This window comes from Mobula hypostoma, chromosome 19, assembly GCF_963921235.1.
Source record: "Mobula hypostoma chromosome 19, sMobHyp1.1, whole genome shotgun sequence".
NCBI lineage: Eukaryota > Metazoa > Chordata > Chondrichthyes > Myliobatiformes > Myliobatidae > Mobula > Mobula hypostoma.
In genome coordinates this window covers 12325291-12346827 of record NC_086115.1, presented here as the reverse complement: position 1 = coordinate 12346827, position 21537 = coordinate 12325291, and the positions used below count along the sequence as shown (strand labels likewise).

The window sequence follows — 21537 nt, the reverse complement described above, 5'->3', positions numbered from 1 at the left end:
CCATCCAGTCCACGATCTCATCCACCATCACCCTCCACCATCCAGTCCACGATCTCTTCCACCATCAACCCCCACCATCCAGTCCACGATCTCATCCACCATCAACTCCCACCATCCAGTCCACGATCTCATCCACCATCAACCCCCACCATCCTGTCCACGATCTCATCCACCATCAACCCCCACCATCCAGTCCACGATCTCTTCCACCATCAACCCCCACCATCCAGTCCACGATCTCTTCCACCATCAACCCCCACCATCCAGTCCACGATCTCTTCCACCATCAACCACCACCATCTAGTTCACGCTCTCTTCTACCATGAACTCCCACCATCCAGTCCACGATCTCTTCCACCATCAACCACCACCATCCAGTCCACGCTCTCTTCCACCATGAACTCCCACCATCCAGTCCACGCTCTCATCCACCATCAACTCCCACCATCCAGTCCAAGATCTCTTCCACCATCAACCCCCACCATCCAGTCCACGATCTCATCCACCATCAACCCCCACCATCCAGTCCACGATCTCATCCACCATCAACCCCCACCATCCAGTCCACGATCTCTTCCACCATCAACCCCCACCATCCAGTCCACGATCTCTTCCACCATCAACCCCCACCATCCAGTCCACGCTCTCATCCACCATCAACCTCCACCATCCAGTCCACGATCTCATCCACCATCAACCCCACCATCCAGTCCACGATCTCTTCCACCATCAACCCCCACCATCCAGTCCACGCTCTCATCCACCATCAACCTCCACCATCCAGTCCAAGCTCTCTTCCACCATGAACTCCCACCATCCAGTCCACGATCTCATCCACCATCCAGTCCACGATCTCATCCACCATCCAGTCCACGATCTCATCCACCATCCAGTCCACGATCTCATCCACCATCCAGTCCACGATCTCATCCACCATCCAGTCCATGATCTCATCCACCATCCAGTCCACAATCTCATCCATCATCAAACCCCACCATCCAGTCCACAATCTCTTCCACCATCAACCCCCACCATCCAGTCCAACCTCTCTTCCACCATCAACCCCACCATCCAGTCCACGATCTCTTCCACCATCAACCCCCACCATCCACTCCACGATCTCATCCACCATCAACCACCACCATCCAGTCCACGCTCTCTTCCACCATCAACCCCCACCATCCAGTCCACGATCTCTTCCACCATCAACCCCCACCATCCAGTCCACGCTCTCTTCCACCATCCAGTCCACGATCTCATCCACCATCAACCCCCACCATCGTCCACGATCTCATCCACCATCAACCCCCACCATCGTCCACGATCTCATCCACCATCAACCCCCACCATCGTCCACGATCTCATCCACCATCAACCACCATCCACGATCTCAACCACCATCAACCCCACCATCGTCCACGATCTCAACCACCATCAACCCCCACCATCGTCCACGATCTCATCCACCATCAACCACCACCATCCAGTTCACGCTCTCTTCCACCATGAACTCCCACCATCCAGTTCACGCTCTCATCCACCATCAACTCCCACCATCCAGTCCAAGCTCACTTCCACCATCAACTCCCACCATCCAGTCCACGATCTCATCCACCATCCAGTCCACGATCTCATCCACCATCCAGTCCACGATCTCATCCACCATCCAGTCCACGATCTCTACCACCATTCCAGTCCACGCTCTCATCCACCATCAACTCTACCACCATCCAGTCCACGCTCTCTTCCACCATCAACCCCCACCATCCAGTCCACGCTCTCATCCACCATCAACCCCCACCATCCAGTCCACGATCTCATCCACCATCAACCCCCACCATCCAGTCCACGATCTCTTCCACCATCAACCCCCACCATCCAGTCCACGATCTCTTCCACCATCAACCCCCACCATCCAGTCCACGATCTCATCCACCATCAACCCCCACCATCCAGTCCACGATCTCTTCCACCATCAACCCCCACCATCCAGTCCACGCTCTCATCCACCATCAACCTCCACCATCCAGTCCACGCTCTCATCCACCATCAACCCCCACCATCCAGTCCACGATCTCATCCACCATCAACCCCCACCATCCAGTCCAAGTTGTCTTCCACCATCAACCCCCACCATCCAGTCCACGCTCTCATCCACCATCAACCTCCACCATCCAGTCCACGCTCTCATCCACCATCAACCCCCACCATCCAGTCCACGCTCTCATCCACCATCAACCCCCACCATCCAGTCCACGCTCTCATCCACCATCAACCCCCACCATCCAGTCCACGATCTCATCCACCATCAACTCCCACCATCCAGTCCACGATCTCATCCACCATCAACCCCCACCATCCAGTCCACGATCTCATCCACCATCCAGTCCACGATCTCATCCACCATCCAGTCCACGATCTCTACCACCATCAACCCCACCATCCAGTCCACGATCTCTTCCACCATCAACCCCACCATCCAGTCCACGCTCTCTTCCACCATCAACCCCCACCATCCAGTCCACGCTCTCTTCCACCATCAACCCCCACCATCCAGTCCACGATCTCATCCACCATCAACCCCCACCATCCAGTCCACGATCTCATCCACCATCAACCCCCACCATCCAGTCCACGATCTCTTCCACCATCAACCCCCACCATCGTCCACGATCTCATCCACCATCAACCCCCACCATCCAGTCCACGCTCTCATCCACCATCAACCCCCACCATCCAGTCCACGCTCTCATCCACCATCAACCCCCACCATCCAGTCCACGATCTCATCCACCATCAACCCCCACCATCCAGTCCACGCTCTCATCCACCATCAACCCCCACCATCCAGTCCACGATCTCATCCACCATCAACTCCCACCATCCAGTCCACGATCTCATCCACCATCAACCCCCACCATCCAGTCCACGATCTCATCCACCATCAACCTCCACCATCCAGTCCACGATCTCATCCACCATCAACCCCCACCATCCAGTCCACGATCTCTTCCACCATCAACCCCCACCATCCAGTCCACGATCTCTTCCACCATCAACCCCCACCATCCAGTCCACGCTCTCATCCACCATCAACCCCCACCATCCAGTCCACGCTCTCATCCACCATCAACCCCCACCATCCAGTCCACGATCTCATCCACCATCAACTCCCACCATCCAGTCCACGATCTCATCCACCATCAACCCCCACCATCCAGTCCACGATCTCTTCCACCATCAACCCCCACCATCCAGTCCACGATCTCATCCACCATCAACCCCCACCATCCAGTCCACGATCTCTTCCACCATCAACCCCCACCATCCAGTCCACGATCTCTTCCACCATCAACCCCCACCATCCAGTCCACGATCTCTACCACCATCAACCCCCACCATCCAGTCCACGATCTCTTCCACCATCAACCCCCACCATCCAGTCCACGATCTCATCCACCATCAACCCCCACCATCGTCCACGATCTCATCCACCATCAACCCCCACCATCCAGTCCACGATCTCATCCACCATCAACCCCCACCATCGTCCACGATCTCATCCACCATCAACCCCCACCATCGTCCACGATCTCATCCACCATCAACCCCCACCATCGTCCACGATCTCATCCACCATCAACTCCCACCATCCAGTCCACGCTCTCACCCACCATCAACTCCCACCATCCAGTCCAAGCTCTCTTCCACCATCAACCCCCACCATCCAGTCCACGATCTCATCCACCATCCAGTCCATGATCTCATCCACCATCAACCCCCACCATCCAGTCCACGATCTCTACCACCATCAACCCCACCATCCAGTCCACGCTCTCTTCCACCATCAACACCCACCATCCAGTCCACGCTCTCATCCACCATCAACTCCCACCATCCAGTGTCCAAGCTCTCTTCCACCATGAACTCCCACCATCCAGTCCACGATCTCATCCACCATCAACCCCCACCATCCAGTCCACGATCTCTTCCACCATCAACCCCCACCATCCAGTCCACGCTCTCATCCACCATCAACCCCACCATCCAGTCCACGCTCTCATCCACCATCAACCCCCACCATCCAGTCCACGCTCTCATCCACCATCAACCCCCACCATCCAGTCCACGATCTCATCCACCATCAACTCCCACCATCCAGTCCACGATCTCATCCACCATCAACCCCCACCATCCAGTCCACGATCTCATCCACCATCAACCCCCACCATCCAGTCCACGATCTCATCCACCATCAACCCCCACCATCCAGTCCACGATCTCTTCCACCATCAACCCCCACCATCCAGTCCACGATCTCTTCCACCATCAACCCCCACCATCCAGTCGACGCTCTCATCCACCATCACCCTCCACATTCCAGTCCACGCTCTCATCCACCATCAACCCCCACCATCCAGTCCACGATCTGATCCACCATCAACTCCCACCATCCAGTCCACGATCGCATCCACCATCAACCCCCACCATCCTGTCCACGATCTCATCCACCATCAACCCCCACCATCCAGTCCACGATCTCATCCACCATCAACCCCCACCATCCAGTCCACGATATCTTCCACCATCAACCCCCACCATCCAGTCCACGATCTCTTCCACCATCAACCCCCACCATCCAGTCCACGATCTCTTCCACCATCAACCCCCACCATCCAGTCCACGCTCTCATCCACCATCACCCTCCACCATCCAGTCCACGATCTCATCCACCATCAACCCCACCATCCAGTCCACGCTCTCATCCACTATCAACTCCCACCATCCAGTCCAAGCTCTCTTCCACCATGAACTCCCACCATCCAGTCAACGATCACATCCACCATCAACCTCCACCATCCAGTCCACGATGTCATCCACCATCAACCCCCACCATCCAGTCCAAGCTGTCTTCCACCATCAACCCCCACCATCCAGTCCACGCTCTCATCCACCATCAACCTCCACCATCCAGTCCACGATCTCTTCCACCATCAACCCCCACCATCCAGTCCACGATCTCTTCCACCATCAACCCCCACCATCCAGTCCACGATCTCTTCCACCATCAACTCCCACCATCCAGTCCACGATCTCATCCACCATCAACTCCCACCATCCAGTCCACGATCTCATCCACCATCAACCCCCACCATCCAGTCCACGATCTCATCCACCATCAACCCCCACCATCCAGTCCACGATCTCATCCACCATCAACCCCCACCATCCAGTCCACGATCTCATCCACCATCAACCCCCACCATCCAGTCCACGATCTCATCCACCATCAACCCCCACCATCCAGTCCACGATCTCATCCACCATCAACCCCCACCATCCAGTCCACGATCTCTTCCACCATCAACCCCCACCATCCAGTCCACGCTCTCATCCACCATCAACCTCCACCATCCAGTCCAAGCTCTCTTCCACCATGAACTCCCACCATCCAGTCCACGATCTCATCCACCATCCAGTCCACGATCTCATCCACCATCCAGTCCACGATCTCATCCACCATCCAGTCCACGATCTCATCCACCATCCAGTCCACAATCTCATCCATCATCAAACCCCACCATCCAGTCCACAATCTCTTCCACCATCAACCCCCACCATCCAGTCCAACCTCTCTTCCACCATCAACCCCCACCATCCAGTCCAAGCTGTCTTCCACCATCAACCCCCACCATCCAGTCCAAGCTGTCTTCCACCATCAACCCCCACCATCCAGTCCACGCTCTCATCCACCATCAACCCCCACCATCCAGTCCAAGTTGTCTTCCACCATCAACCCCCACCATCCAGTCCACGCTCTCATCCACCATCAACCTCCACCATCCAGTCCACGCTCTCATCCACCATCAACCCCCACCATCCAGTCCAAGCTGTCTTCCACCATCAACCCCCACCATCCAGTCCAAGCTGTCTTCCACCATCAACCCCCACCATCCAGTCCACGCTCTCATCCACCATCAACCCCCACCATCCAGTCCAAGTTGTCTTCCACCATCAACCCCCACCATCCAGTCCACGCTCTCATCCACCATCAACCTCCACCATCCAGTCCACGCTCTCATCCACCATCAACCCCCACCATCCAGTCCACGCTCTCATCCACCATCAACCCCCACCATCCAGTCCACGCTCTCATCCACCATCAACCCCCACCATCCAGTCCACGATCTCATCCACCATCAACTCCCACCATCCAGTCCACGATCTCTTCCACCATCAACCCCCACCATCCAGTCCACGCTCTCATCCACCATCACCCTCCACCATCCAGTCCACGCTCTCATCCACCATCAACCCCCACCATCCAGTCCAAGATCTCATCCACCATCAACTCCCACCATCCAGTCCACGATCGCATCCACCATCAACCCCCACCATCCTGTCCACGATCTCATCCACCATCAACCCCCACCATCCAGTCCACGATCTCATCCACCATCAACCCCCACCATCCAGTCCACGATATCTTCCACCATCAACCCCCACCATCCAGTCCACGATCTCTTCCGCCATCAACCCCCACCATCCAGTCCACGCTCTCATCCACCATCACCCTCCACCATCCAGTCCACGATCTCATCCACCATCAACCCCACCATCCAGTCCACGCTCTCATCCACTATCAACTCCCACCATCCAGTCCAAGCTCTCTTCCACCATGAACTCCCACCATCCAGTCCACGATCTCATCCACTATCCAGTCCACAATCTCATCCATCATCAACCCCCACCATCCAGTCCACAATCTCTACCACCATCAACCCCACCATCCAGTCCATGCTCTCGTCCGCCATCAACCCCCACCATCCAGTCCACGCTCTCATCCACCAACAACCCCCACCATCCAGTCCACGACCTCATCCATCATCAACCCCCACCATCCAGTCCACGATCTCTTCCACCATCAACCCCCACCATCCAGTCCACGCTCTCATCCACCATCAACCTCCACCATCCAGTCCACGATCTCATCCACCATCAACCCCCACCATCCAGTCCACGCTCTCATCCACCATCAAGCTCCACCATCCAGTCCACGATCTCTTCCACCATCAACCCCCACCATCCAGTCCACGATCTCTTTCACCATCAACCCCCACCATCCAGTCCACGATCTCTTCCACCATCAACTCCCACCATCCAGTCCACGATCTCATCCACCATCAACTCCCACCATCCAGTCCACGATCTCATCCACCATCAACTCCCACCATCCAGTCCACGATCTCATCCACCATCAACCCCCACCATCCAGTCCACGATCTCATCCACCATCAACCCCCACCATCCAGTCCACGATCTCATCCACCATCAACCCCCACCATCCAGTCCACGATCTCATCCACCATCAACCCCCACCATCCAGTCCACGATCTCATCCACCATCAACCCCCACCATCCAGTCCACGATCTCATCCACCATCAACCCCCACCATCCAGTCCACGCTCTCATCCACCATCAACCTCCACCATCCAGTCCATGATCTCATCCACCATCAACTCCCACCATCCAGTCCACGATCTCTTCCACCATCAACCCCCACCATCCAGTCCACGCTCTCATCCACCATCAACCCCCACCATCCAGTCCACGATCTCATCCACCATCAACCCCCACCATCCAGTCCACGCTCTCATCCACCATCAACCTCCACCATCCAGTCCATGATCTCATCCACCATCAATCCCACCATCCAGTCCATGATCTCTTCCACCATCAACCCCCACCATCCAGTCCACGCTCTCATCCACCATCAACCCCCACCATCCAGTCCACGATCTCATCCACCATCAACCCCACCATCCAGTCCACGCTCTCATCCACCATGAACTCCCACCATCCAGTCCACGATCTCATCCACCATCCAGTCCATGATCTCATCTATCATCAACCCCACCATCCAGTCCACGATCTCTTCCACCATCAACCCCCACCATCCAGTCCATGATCTCTTCTACTACATCAGGCACAAGATTAAGAAGCCTTCAGCCCCATGTCACCACGGTCAGGGACACTTATTACCCTTCATATTATTACCCATCAGGCTCCTGAACCGGTGTAGATAACTTCACCAATACTCTGAACTGATTCTACAACCTACAGACTCACTTTCAATCACTCTGTACAACTTATATTCTCACTCTTTTTATTAAAAACAAAGTTGCACAGTTTATCGTTTTTTGCTGCTTGGTTGTTTGTTAGTCTTTGCTTATGTTTTTTTTTCATAAGTTCTATTGTATTTCCTTATTTTCCTGTAAATGCTTGCAAGAAAAATCAATCTCAGGGTCATATATTGTAACATATATGTACTCTGGTAAGTTTAACTTGAATTTTGATTTCAGTGTCGGCTCAGTTGAACACAAGTCCCCTGGCCTCGTTTCAAAGTTGGTAGTTCTTTGAAGAGGTTGACATGTTTTGCAAGAGCAAGTTATTTAATTACGCTTTGTTTCCGTGAAGATCGTGAGCACTCGAACGATAGGAGGAAACACTGGACATTTTTAACCACACTCGGTTAAAGTACCTTTGAGCAAGAACGTCTCAGTCCTTTACAGCTAACACATTTTAGTAAAGGGCGGGTACTAATTAGGAGGGATGTTTTGCATGGATTAAGTCCCACTGGTGAGAGAGTTGCTAATCAGGCCATCAGCTGATTAAAGATTAGCTTTATTTGTCGGTGAATGTGTCACTTGTCTTGAGCAGCTCGGAAGTATTGCCGTGCCTCTGGTGTCAACATGGCATACCCACAACTTGCTAACCTTCTGCGGTTTTGGAAGGTGGAGGAGGCAGAGAAAACTCGCGTGGTCATGAGGAGAATTGAACCCTGAGCTTGCATCTGGCTCTGTAAAGCACCACACTAAACACTACACCACCGTCTGTCCCTTTCTTTGAAGTTTCGGCTCCCTTGGGAGATGACATGGATTTTAAAGGAGACCCAGGACAGTTGGCTCATATTTTACGATGTATGAGTCCACCAAATGCGCCAGCAGATCTTTTCCATTCTGTCATGAACATCGAACAGCACAACACATGGAGAGGCCCTTCAGCCCACAATGATGTACTAACCTAATTACCCCTAATCCCTCCTGCCTGCACAGGGTCGCTATCCCTCCTTTCTCTGTACATCCATGTGCCTACCTAATGTCTGTTGTATACCTCCCCACCACCAATTCCGCCGACGTATTCTAGGCATCCACAATTTCCTGTGGGGGCGGGGGGGAGGAATCTGCACAACCTATCTCCTTTGAACTTTTCCATAAAACATTGGAACAGAATTAGGCCATTGAATCTGCTTTGCCGTTTGATCATGGCTGGTTTATTTTCTCCCTCAAATGCATTTCCTCTAATCTTGCACATCTTGACCCTGGGAGAAAGAGAACAGCTCATTATTGATGCCGTTTGTAGTTTTATAAACTTGTCACATCTCCCCTCAGTCTCTGCTACTCCAGAGGGGAAAAAACCCAAAATGTGTTCAACCTAGGGTTGCCAACTCTCTCACTCCCAAATAAGGGACAAAAGCAGCAGTCAAATACAGGACACTTGTGTTTACCTCGCGAAAGACTACCATGACCATGAATCCTTGCGCAGGCACCTGTGTGCGCGTGCGTAACGAGTGCATACATGTATATGCTTTTTTTTCTCTCTACAAATCGGTTATGGCTTAATCTTCCCGATTCTGATACACTGTACATACATTATTTCTATTTTATATAGGCTGTGTATTTAGCATATCATTCCTGCTTTTACTATATGTGTTATTTTAGGCTTTATGTGTTATTGGTATGATTTGGTAGGTTTTTTTTGGGTCTGGGAACGCTCAAAAATTTTCCTATTTAAATTAATGGTAATTGCTTCTGCGCTTTACACCATTTTGGCATGAAAGGTTTCATAGGAACGCTCTACCTTAGCAGGGGAGATGTGGGACAAGGGCATTCTCGTATGGGACAAACCAATTTATCCCAATATATGGGATGTCCCGGCTAATATGGGACAGGTGGCAACCCTAGTTCAACCTCTCCTTGTAGCACGTGCCCTCCAATTTAGACAGGTGGGCATCTCTGTCCATTCTCCCCGTGGACTGCAGAGGGGTTTTTTTTTGGGCCTTTCGGTTTCCTCCCACAGTCTAAAGACGTACTGTTTAGGTTAATTGCTCATCGTAAATTGTCCCATGATGAGGTTAAGGTTAATTGGGTTTTGCTGGGTCAGTGTGGCTTGAAGGACTAAAAGGGCCTACTCTGTGCTGTATCACTATTTGAAATAAACAAACAAACAAACATGCCTCTTTGTATCCTCTCCATAGCATCCACATCCTTCCTGTAATGAGAGACCAGAAATGAATGTCATACTCCAGATGTGGCCTAACCAGAGTTTTTCAGATCTGCAACATAATTTCCTGAACCTTGAACTCAATTCCTCACGTAGTAGGCCTTCTCTACCACATCTCTAATTTTGTGGCTTTTTTTTGATATGTTTTTTGTTTCTAATCGGAACAAAACAGACAAAACAGCACCTTTATTAGGAGTTTGTAAAGATTGCACATGCAACCGAAACTTTGACAAACTTTGATAGATGCACAGTGGTTGCATTTGCTGCCTGGAGTGGAAACACCAATGCCCTGGAACAGACAGGTCAACGGAAAGTAACGAATACAACATAGTCCACCACAGGCAAAGCCCTCCCCACCAGAAGAAAGCAGCATCCGCTATCAAGGACCCCTGTTACCCAGGCCATGCTCTCTTCTTGCTACTGCCATCAGGCAGGAGGTACAGGAGTGCTAGGTCCCACACCCACTGGGTTCAGAACCAGTTATCACTCTACAACCATCAAGCTCCTGAACCAGTGTGGATAACTTCACTCACCACAACTCTGAGTGAATTCTACAAACTACAGGCTTACTTTCAAGGACTCTTAACGACTTGTAGTCTCAGTATTATTTTGTTTCTTTTGCACAATAGTTTGTTAACCTTTATAGTTTTTCATAAATTCCAGTGTATTTCCTTATTTTCCTGTATATACCTGCAAGAAAACAAATCTTAAGGAAGTTTACAGTTATGTGCTTTGATAATAAACTTTGAGATAGATTTGATAGTTCCATATTCGTCAACAATGTGTCTGCCTCAGTTATGTGCGGAATTGTACAGCGGGGATTCCAACTCACAAATTACTCATGTGGAGTGTGCTGTCACTGAAAGGGAAATAAAACATTTTCAAACACTAGTTAGACTCTGCAATATGGCTAAACTGTTCCCTGTGTTTGCAGGCTCATGTCCCGGCCTTTGAGGACAGCATAAACACTCTATTTGCGCCTCTGCTCATTTCCTGCATCACTCTGAATGAGAAGGTCTCTGATACGTACACCTCCTTTGTCAGTGAGAACAACTACCTCTTCGCAGTTCGCCAGGTGGGTTCAAGACGTTTGCTTCAGCTGCGTGCTATGGTTTCAATGCCTGATGAATTTCACAAATAGTTTTGGGTCAAACGTGTTTACAAAACAGTATGTTCATAAACCTAAGAGACTTCAAGTCTCCGATCTGTGCTCAAAGGCTTGCAATATGGATGAAGGACATAGTCATAGAAAAGTTCAGCACCGAAACAGGCCATTTGGCCCATCTAGCCTGTGCCGAACCCTTTTTGTTAAAGGAGTGTCTCTTTTCAATATTTTTATTATTAATTTCTACATAGAAGAATACAGAGTACAAGAAATATATAAGTCAAAAAAAGATAAAATAATACCAATACATATTTGAATCACACTTGCAACCTCATTACTCTATATTCATGTCAATTAAATCAAATCATAATATTGAAATAGGATAATTTTATTATACAAAAATAATCTAAACCCACTACCAAGATTGAAGCTGCTTGCTAAAGAAAGAAAGAAGGAAAAAAAACCCTTATCATATAGTGAAATGTTATTAGCCAATATCTGTACTTTACCAACAAATCAAAGATTTTGAAAATAGTTCAAAAATGGCCCCCACAATCTGTGAAAGTCTTGGCTAGATTCAGAAATTGAACAACGGATCTTTTCTAAATTTAAACATGTCATAATATCATGTAACCACTGAGTGTGAGTGGGTGGAACAACATCCTTCCATTTAAGCAAGAGTATCCTCCCAGCTATAGGAGAAATAAAAGCCAAAATGTGTAAATCAGACATCTCCAGAATAATATGGTTTTCTCCAACAAGACCGAATAAAGCAGTCAAAGGGTTAGCTTAAAATTTACTTTGAGAAGTACAGAAAAGGTTTGAAATACTTTCTTCCAGTATTTCCCAAGACTTGGACATGTCCAAAACATATGAATTATTATTACATCTATCACAAAAGGGAGATATGTCTGAATAAAAATGAGATAGCTTATCCTTGGTCATGTGGACCCTATGGACCATGTTAAATTGTAAGAGGGAGTGGCAGGCACATAACGATGAAGTGTTAACCAATTAGAAAATTTCATTTGGAGTTTCCTCAGAAATTGAAGTCTGTAAATCTTGTTCCCAAAGATGTGCCGAACCATTTAAACTGCCTACTCCCATTGACCTGCACCCAGACCATAGCCGTCCATACTGCTACCATCCACGTACCTGTCCAAATTCCTCTGAAACGTTGAAACTGAGCTTGCGTGCACCACTTGTATTGGCAGCTCGATCCACGCTCTCACGACCCTCTGAGTGAAGAAACTTTCTCTCATGTTCCCCTAAACTTTTCACCTTTCACCGTTGACCCATGACCTCTGGTTGTCGTCCCACCCAACTTCAGTGGAAAACTCCAGCTTGCATTTACCCTATCTATATCCCTCGTAATTTTGTATACCTTTGTGGATGTTGGGCTGTCATAGGTCAGTGGGTCCTGGGTTCAGGTGTCTGTGTGAGCAGGAGGTACGAAGGCTGGTGAGCCGGCAGGCTTGGCACTCGGGGTCCTATCATTGGCTCGTCCTGAAGTCGATACTGAAGGTCAAGGCCCAAAGGGCGATTGGAAGTTGAGTCCAGTGGCTGAAGCTTGGAGACTGCATACTGGAGTCCTGCGTTTGGAGGACTGACTGTGTGTGTGTGTGTGTGTGTGTGTGTGTGTGTGTGTGTGTGTAAAGGGGCTTGTTCTGCTGCTGTTGTTTTGTTACTTGTGTTCTGTTGAACATTGAGGATATGCTATGCTGGTGCTGACGTGTACTGACACCTGTGAACTGCCCCCAGCGCATAATCAGGTTGTGTTGCTTATTAATGCAAATAATGCATTTCGATATGCATGTGCTAAATAAATAAACCTGACTCTGAGATAAACCCATAGCTGTGGTTCAGTGATCAAAAGCAAAGTTTTCATTGCTGGAAAGGAAAACACAGTGACCTGAGTACCTTGCAGGTCAGGCAGAATCTGTGGAGAGAGAAATTGAATTAATATCTGACTTTTCAACAGATGAAGAAGTTGTTCCCATTGAACCTTTGATGTTCCATACTTTCCCCTCATTGCCTTTCCATCTTTTCAAATTAAATTTGAGAGCAAACAGGTGATACTTAAGTCTCTCCATTGTTACTTCCTCAGATTGTCACCTTTGGAAGATCTGCTAGTGGGTTACTTGTAATCATCTGTGAGGTACAGTATTTACACATCAGGACCTGATGAAGGGTCACAGCCCAAAACATCAGTTCTTTAAAGATTTGAAGTACATTTATTATCAACGTATGTAGTGTACAACCCTGATAATCTTCTTCCCACAGACAGTTACAAAAGACAGAAACACCATGGAACCTGTTCAAAGAAAGCATCAAACTCCCAAAATGCGAAAAAAAAACACGAATCATGCAAACAGCAAAAAGAAGAAAAAAATATAAAACATCAAAACCACAGAATCCTTGAAAGAGTCGAGGAATGTTCAGTTTAGTTCCGTTCTGTTCTGTGACTTTCATTGACTGCAGGCCGTAGAACCAGACCATCCTGATCAAAATCACACACAGTAACAATAAAGAAATGTGTAACCAGAAACATGTATAACGTGAACTGCAGAGCCAATCCACAAACTGCATCGATTAAACCTACTGCAGACTTGAGCCTCTCGGAGGAGAGAGGGAGAGGGCGAAAACCCTCCCCCCAAAAATGCTCCATCCACTGGCAGCGGAGAGAGAGAGAGAGAGAGAGCAGTCACCCGCAGGCAGATAGTGCCGAACACCTGCTCACCTTCTGCTGTTGTCCTCATGGATTTGAATCTTGCTTGAAACTCTAATCGGGAGATTGTTGAGAAATGGAGTCGATGGTGCTCTCATGACCAACCTCCAGGTTTCTTGGCCTTCAGGCCACCCACTCCGCTCCAAACCTGATCGAACCCCCTAGGAGACAGCAAAGCGCTGGATCACTCAATCAGCCTTCGAAATGTAAATCTCGGGTTTCAATCACACTTCGCTTAATAGCAGAATCATATCTGAAAGAGGAGATGTAGTAGAAGAAGTAGTTTTGTGAACTGGCTGGAAGATGTCACCATTGCCTTCAGAAGATTCTGTTCCTCTCCAAAGTTGCTGCTGAGTTCCTCCAGTATTTTGTGTGTGTTACTCTGGATTTCCAGCTTCTGCGGAATCTCTTGTGTTTGATTTCCTATCCAGACATTCTCTCTTCCCCCTCTTGTAGGGCAGAAAATACGAAAGCCTTAATGGATGTGCCTCCAGGTTCAAGGACAACTTGTGCCACACTGTTATAGGACTATTGAGCAGTTTCTTAGTACAAAAAAGCAGTCTCTTGACCTGGGAAATTACCTCGTTGTAGCCTTGCATCTTATTGTCTGCCCACACTGCAATTTCTCTGTAACCGTAACACTCTGTTGTTATTTTCCCTGGTACTACCTCAGTGCTCTGTTGTAATGAACTGATCTGTATGAGTTGCTTGCAAAACTAAGTTTTTTCACTGTACTTTGGTATATGTGAAACTAATAAACCGCTTTTCCAAATTTAGATAATTGCATTTCTGATTTGTAATGCCATTGGAATCAACTAGCGATTAACAGTTGATGGTGCAATTGAATGCTGGTAAGTCTCCAGCTACCCAAGGTAGTGTTGGTTTAAAATGAATCATTATCTGCTTAAAAGTTTAAAAGAATATCTGAGAATGAAGCTCCATCCTTAACCCACGCAACACACACAAAAAATGCTGGTGGAACGCAGCAGGCCAGGCAGCATCTATAGGAAGAGGTACAGTCGACGTTTCGGTCCAGGACTCTTCGTCAGGACTAACTGAAAGAAGAGATAGTAAAAGATTTGAAAGTGGGGGGGGGGGGGGAGATCCGAAATGATCGGAGAAGACAGGAGGGGAAGGGTGGATCTAAGAACTGGAAAGTTGATTGGCAAAAGGGATACTCAACTTTCCAGCTCTTAGATCCACCCCTCCCCTCCTGTCTTCTATCATTTCGGATCTGCCCCTCCTACTTTCAAATCTCTTAATATCTCTTCTTTCAGTTAGTCCTGACAAAGGGTCCTGGCCTGAAACGTCGACTGTACCTCTTCCTATAGATGCTGCCTGGCCTGCTGCGTTCCACCAGCATATTTTGTGTGTGTTGCTTGAATTTGCAGCATCTGCAGATTTCCTCGTGTTTCCATCCTTAACCCAATCGTGTTTCTTTTGGATTTCAGTTTGGTGAGTGCACTTATATTGCTGTGAATGGAGACGGGTCAGAGAATGAAGATGACTTGAGACGGAAGATTTTTGTGCTGAAGAAGATCATAGATTTGCGTTTTGGGTTGGTGACTTTGGATGCTACCATCCTAAAGAAAATGTATGTAATAGTGATTTTTCTTGATTCATTTTTTTTTCCCATCAACTTGCAGATGTTCTTTCTCTCCTTTTGTCTGTTGGAGTGTTGTACACTCAGTGGCCACTTTATTAGGCACACCCGCTCTTTGATGTGAATATCTAATCAGCTAATCATGTGGCAGCAGCTCAATGCATAAAAGAATGCAGACACAGTCAAGAGGTTTGGTTGTTGTTGAGTCCAAACATCAGAATGGGGAAGAAATGTGATCTAAGTGACTTTGACCATGGAATGATTGTTGGTGCCAGACGGGGTGGTTTGAATATCTCTTGAATTGCTGAATTCTCCTAGAATTTTCATGCACAGCATTCTCTAGAGTTTACAGAAATTGGTGCGATAAACAAAAAAAAACACACACACACACATCCTGTGAGTGAAAATGCCTTGTTGATGAGAGAGATCAGAGGAAAAAGGCCTGAGTGGCTCAGGCTGACAGGAAGGTGACAGTAACTCAAATAACGACACGTTACAACAGTGATATGCAGAAGAGCATCCCTGAATGTACAGCACGGTAGTGTAGTGGTTAGCACAACACTTTACAGTACCAGTGATCTGGGTTCAATTCCCCCCACCGCCTGTAAGGAGTTTGTACATTCTCCCTGTGACCTTGTGAGTTTTTCCGGGTGCCCTGGTTTCCTCCCAAGGTCCAAAGGCGTACCGGTTGGTAGGTTAATTGGTCATTGTCAGTTGTCTCGTGATTAAACTAGGGTTAAATCGGGGGTTGCTGGGAGGCGTGGCTCGAAGGGACAGAAGGGCCTGTTCCGTGCTGTATCTCAATAAATAAATAGATGTCCATCCCTCCCCCTCCTGTTTTCTCCTATCATTTTGGATCTCCCCCTCCCCCTCTCACTTTCAAATCTCTTACTAACTCTTCCTTCAGTTAGTCCTGACGAAGGGTCTCGGCCTGAAACATAGAAACATAGAAAATCGGTGCAGGAGTAGGCCATTCGGCCCTTCGAGCCTGCACCGCCATTTATTATGATCATGGCTGATCATCCAACTCAGAACCCTGCCCCAGCCTTCCCTCCATACCCCCTGATCCCCGTAGCCACAAGGGCCATATCTAACTCCCTCTTAAATATAGCCAATGAACTGGCCTCAACTGTTTCCTGTGGCAGAGAATTCCACAGATTCACCACTCTCTGTGTGAAGAAGTTTTTCCTCATCTCAGTCCTAAAAGGCTTCCCCTTTATCCTCAAACTGTGACCCCTTGTTCTGGACTTCCCCAACATCGGGAACAAACGTCGACTGAAACTCTGCCAATAGATGCTGCCTGGCCTGCTGCGTTTACCAGCAACTTTGATGTGTGTTGGTTAAATAAATAGATGTGTTCAATTTTGAAGTGAACGGGCCATGTCAGCAGAAGACCATGAACATGCACTCAGTAGTACCTCCTGTACCTAGTAAAGTGGCCACAGAACATGTACAAGTCAAGGCTGAGTTGAAGTAAACTAATAAGCAATTGAAGACATTGAAGCTGAGTTGACTTTTGTTTGCTGCCAGTAAGCATTGTGGGAAAGCCACTGGGACACTGAAGCTTGGTGGTCTATTTTCTCTTTCACTATTGGCAATTGAGTCAATAAAGCTTGCACAAGCCAGTATTTGAGTTTGGATCTAACTGGACTGCATGGCTTTGTCTGTAGTTAGTAATAAACTTGGTGAGGTATCCAAGGGTTTGGTGATTTATTCTTTCTTTGGGGAGGGGAGGGAACGTCGACTCAGACCATGAGAGGCCTGTGACGGGCATTTTCATGCCTTACAAGGCGCAGATTGGAAGTCTGTGTGGGGCGCCACCCCAGAGTATTATTTCGTTACTTTGTGTTTATTTAGTGATACAACACAGTAATGGGCCCTTCCAGCCCAATGAGCCCCTGCCATCCAGTTACACCATGTGACCAACTAACCTACCAATCCGAGTGCCTTTGGAACGTGGGAGGAAATTGGAGCACCCGGAGGAAACCCGAATGGTCACAGGGAGGACGTATGAACTCCTTACAGAGAGTGGTGGGATTTGAACCCGGACCGCTGGAGCAGTAATAGTGTTACGCTAACCACTACACCATCGTGCTCAGGAATTGGAACACAGAGTGGTTGGGATAAATTTACAAAGCACAAGTGCTGGGAGTCTCTTTGGACAAGTGTCTCAGCCAATTTCAGTAGCCTTCTGCATTTGGTCTGAATATAGAATTAATCCAGGTACCTTCCGAAGTAAAAGAGGCTCTCAGTTACATTGGCACTACAGCACAGAAGCAGCTCCTCTACGTTAATAGCCAAGTGCTGGTGTTTATGTTCCGTGTGAGCTTCCTTGCTGGCCTTGCGGTGTGAGGAATCAGGATCAGGTTTATTATATTGACAGTGATGTGAAATTGGTTGATTTGTGGCAGCAGTATGGTGCAAAGGCATAAAAATGTATAAATAGTCAAAAAAAGGAATAACAAAGTGGTGTTGATGGACCATTCAGAAATCTGATGATAGAGGGAAGAAGCTGTTTCTAAATCGTTGAATGTGGGTCTTCAGGCTCCTGTCCTTCCTCCCCAGTGGAATGACAAGAAGAGTACATGTCACAGATGATGAAGGTTTGTATTGATGGATGCTGCCTTCTTCAGCACCACCTCTTGATTCTACGTAAATGCTCTTTTTGAATATGTATCGAGGAAGCAAAACTAAAGAGCCAAGCTGGCCTTGAGGAAGTATTTCAAAGGTGTAGTGGCCACAGAAAGTTGTCAGCTCCATCATGGGTACTAGCCTCTGTATTATCCAAGTCATCTTCAAGGAGCGGTGTCTCAGAAAGGCTGTGTCCATTATTAAGGACCCCAATCACCCAGAACATGCCCTCTTCCAAACAAGAGAAAATCGGCAGATGCTAGAAATGCTGGAGGAACTCAGCAGACCAGGCAGCGTCTGTGGAAAAGAGTACAGTCGACACTTTGGGCTGAGACCCTTCAACAGGACAGTGTGGGTCTCGGCCCTAAACGTTGACCGTACTCTTTTTCCATAGGCATGCCCTCTTCCCATGCTTATTGTCAGGAAGGAGATACAGAAATCTGAAGGCACACACTTAGTGATTCAGGAACAGCTTCTTCCCCTCTGCCATCCGATTTCTGAATGGACATTGAGCCCATGAACACTACCTCACTTTTTTCTATTATTTCTGTTTTTGCACAATTTTTAATTTAACTATTTACTGTTCATATATATACTTGCTATAATTGATTTTTAATTGCTATATTATCAAGTATTGCATTGTACTGCTGCTGCAAAGGTAACAGATTTCATGACAGTCATGTTAAACCTGATAAGGGAAACCTTTTGCTTCTAATCAAACTTTTGAAGATTTGGGATGTGGACAGCATCGATATGACCACAAAACAATGGGCAGCAGTGGTTAGTGTTATGGTACTAGCTGTAAGATGAGGGTTCGATTCCCGCCACTGTCCATAAGGAGTTTGTATGCTTTTCCCCCTCATGATCTTGTGGGTTTCCTCCGGGTGCTCCAGGTTCCTCCCACATTCCAAAGACATAAAGATTAGAGTTAGTAAGTTGTGGACATGTTATTCGTGAGCAAGTAAACATTTGCAGGCTGCCCATGCTAAAATTGTCCCTGATAGGATTTGATGCAATTGACACAGGTCACTGTATGTTTTGATGTACAGTGACAAGTAAAGCTTAATCTTAAAACATTGGAGCAGAATCAGGCCATTCGGTCCATTAAGTCTCCTCTGCCTTTCAATCACGGCTGATTTATTATCCATCTCAACCCCATTCTCCTGCCTTTTTGTAACCTTTGACACTCTTGGTAATCAAGAAACTATCAACCTTCCCTTTAGATATACCCAGTCACTTGTCCTCCACAGCAGTCTGTGACAACGAATTCTGATATTGGGTGTCGTCTATTCTTTTTTACCTTGCTGTGATTGAAAGTCAGTCATGTAGTACAGAATTGTCAAGCTCTTAGAACAGGCCCTTAGCCCATGATGTTCCAACCTTTTTAACCTACTCTAAGATCAATCTAACCTCCCCTTTCAACATAATCCTCCATTTCTCTTTCATCTATGTGCCTATCCTAGAGTGCCTTAAATGTCGGTAATGTATCTGCCTTTACCACCACCCCGGCAGCGTGTTCCACACCCCTGCCACTATCAGTTTGGGAGGGGGGAGAACTTGCCTATACTTTCTTCCAAACACCTTGAAGGTATGCCCCCTGGTGTTAGCCGATTCCACCCCAGCAGAATAGCCTCTGGCTATCCACTCTATCAGTACCTTTTAACATCTTGCGCATCTCTATCAAGTCACTTCTCATCCTCCTTTGCTCTAAAGAGAAAAGTCCTAGCTCACTCATGATATACTCTTTAATCCAGGCAGTATACTGGCAAATCTCCTCCACACCATCTCTAAAGCTTCCACATTCTTCCTATAATGCAGCAACCAGAACTGAACACAATATTCCAAGGGTAGTCTAACCAGGGTTTTATCGAGCTACAACATTACCTCGCAGTTCTTGAACTCAATCCCCCGACTAATGAAGCCTAACACACCATAGGTCTTCTTAACCATTCTATGAACTTCCGTTGCATCTTTGAGGGATCTATGGTCAAGGACACCAAGATTGCTTTGTTCCTCAACACTGTTAAGAACCCTACCATTAACCCTGTATTCTGCCTACATTCGTCTTTTCTCAGCCCAGCACCTATCATGTCCCATTGACAACCTTCTGCACCATCTACAACACCACCAACCTTCATGTCAGCTGTAAGCTTACTGATCCACCCTTACACTTCCTCAACTAAGCCATTTATAAAAATATCAAAGAGCAAGGGACCCAGAACAGATCCTTATGGAAGACAACTGGTCACCGACCTCCTAGGCAGAATACAGTATACTATATAAGCTACCACCCCCTGCCTTGTGTAGGCAAAACAATTCCTAATCCATACAGCCAAGTTTCCTGGTTCATTACTAAAAGCTCAACAACCTTTCCCATTTGTTTCCCGAAGTAGCCTGTGGTAGATCTCACACAGCCCTGGCTCCTTACTAATGCTTCTTCCTGTTCTCTCAGGTTGAGGCCCCAAGACACTGAGCAACGTTGTAAGGTGTGGAAGATGCTTCAAGACCTCCTGATCACATATAGTCACCTGAGGGCAGAAGACCAGAGTTTCCTGGTGGAGGTAATGAAATATTACTGTGCAGTGACGTTTTGCATCCTAAAATAGTTAATGGAGTTGTTGTCTTCCAGGCTTTTTAGGTAATGTTTTGTATGGAAGAACACAATATACCACATTGCCAGCCTTAGTGAACAAGGTGACTCCTCATTATATGCAAGTTGTGGAAGTTTAGAGAGGGTGCAGAGGAGGTTTGCCGGGATGTTGTCTGGATTATGGAGCATGCCTTATGAGGAAAGGTTGAGCGAGCTCGGGCTTTTCTCTTTGGAGTGAAAGAGGATGAGAGATGACTTGATGGAGGTGTACAAGATAAGCGACACAGAGAGTTCCCAAAGTGGAAAGGGCGTAATTTTAAGACTGGAGGAAGGCACAGAGAAGATGTCGGGTGGATTCTATGCACAGAGTGGTGGGTGCGTGGAACCTGCTGTCAGGGGTGGTGGAGGCAGATGCATTAGGGGCATTTAAGATGGGCAAATTGATGAAAGAAAATGGAGGGCCATGGAGAGGCAATGGTTAGATTGATCTTGGAGTCAGTTAAATGGTTGGCATAACATCGTGGATCGAAGGTCC

The 21537-nt window shown here is 48.0% G+C and overlaps 1 protein-coding gene across 2 annotated transcripts in view; it reads left to right on the top strand.

The window, feature by feature from the left end:
• The window catches only part of hps1 (HPS1 biogenesis of lysosomal organelles complex 3 subunit 1), an 83994-nt gene that overhangs the window by 3852 nt on the left and 58605 nt on the right, over positions 1-21537 (top strand). For both annotated transcript variants that reach the window (XM_063071361.1, XM_063071360.1), the window contains exons 2-4: positions 11280-11420; positions 15630-15772; positions 20865-20973. In XM_063071361.1, the coding sequence (XP_062927431.1) occupies positions 11280-11420; positions 15630-15772; positions 20865-20973 (393 nt within the window). The remainder of the gene's footprint in view (positions 1-11279; positions 11421-15629; positions 15773-20864; positions 20974-21537) is intronic.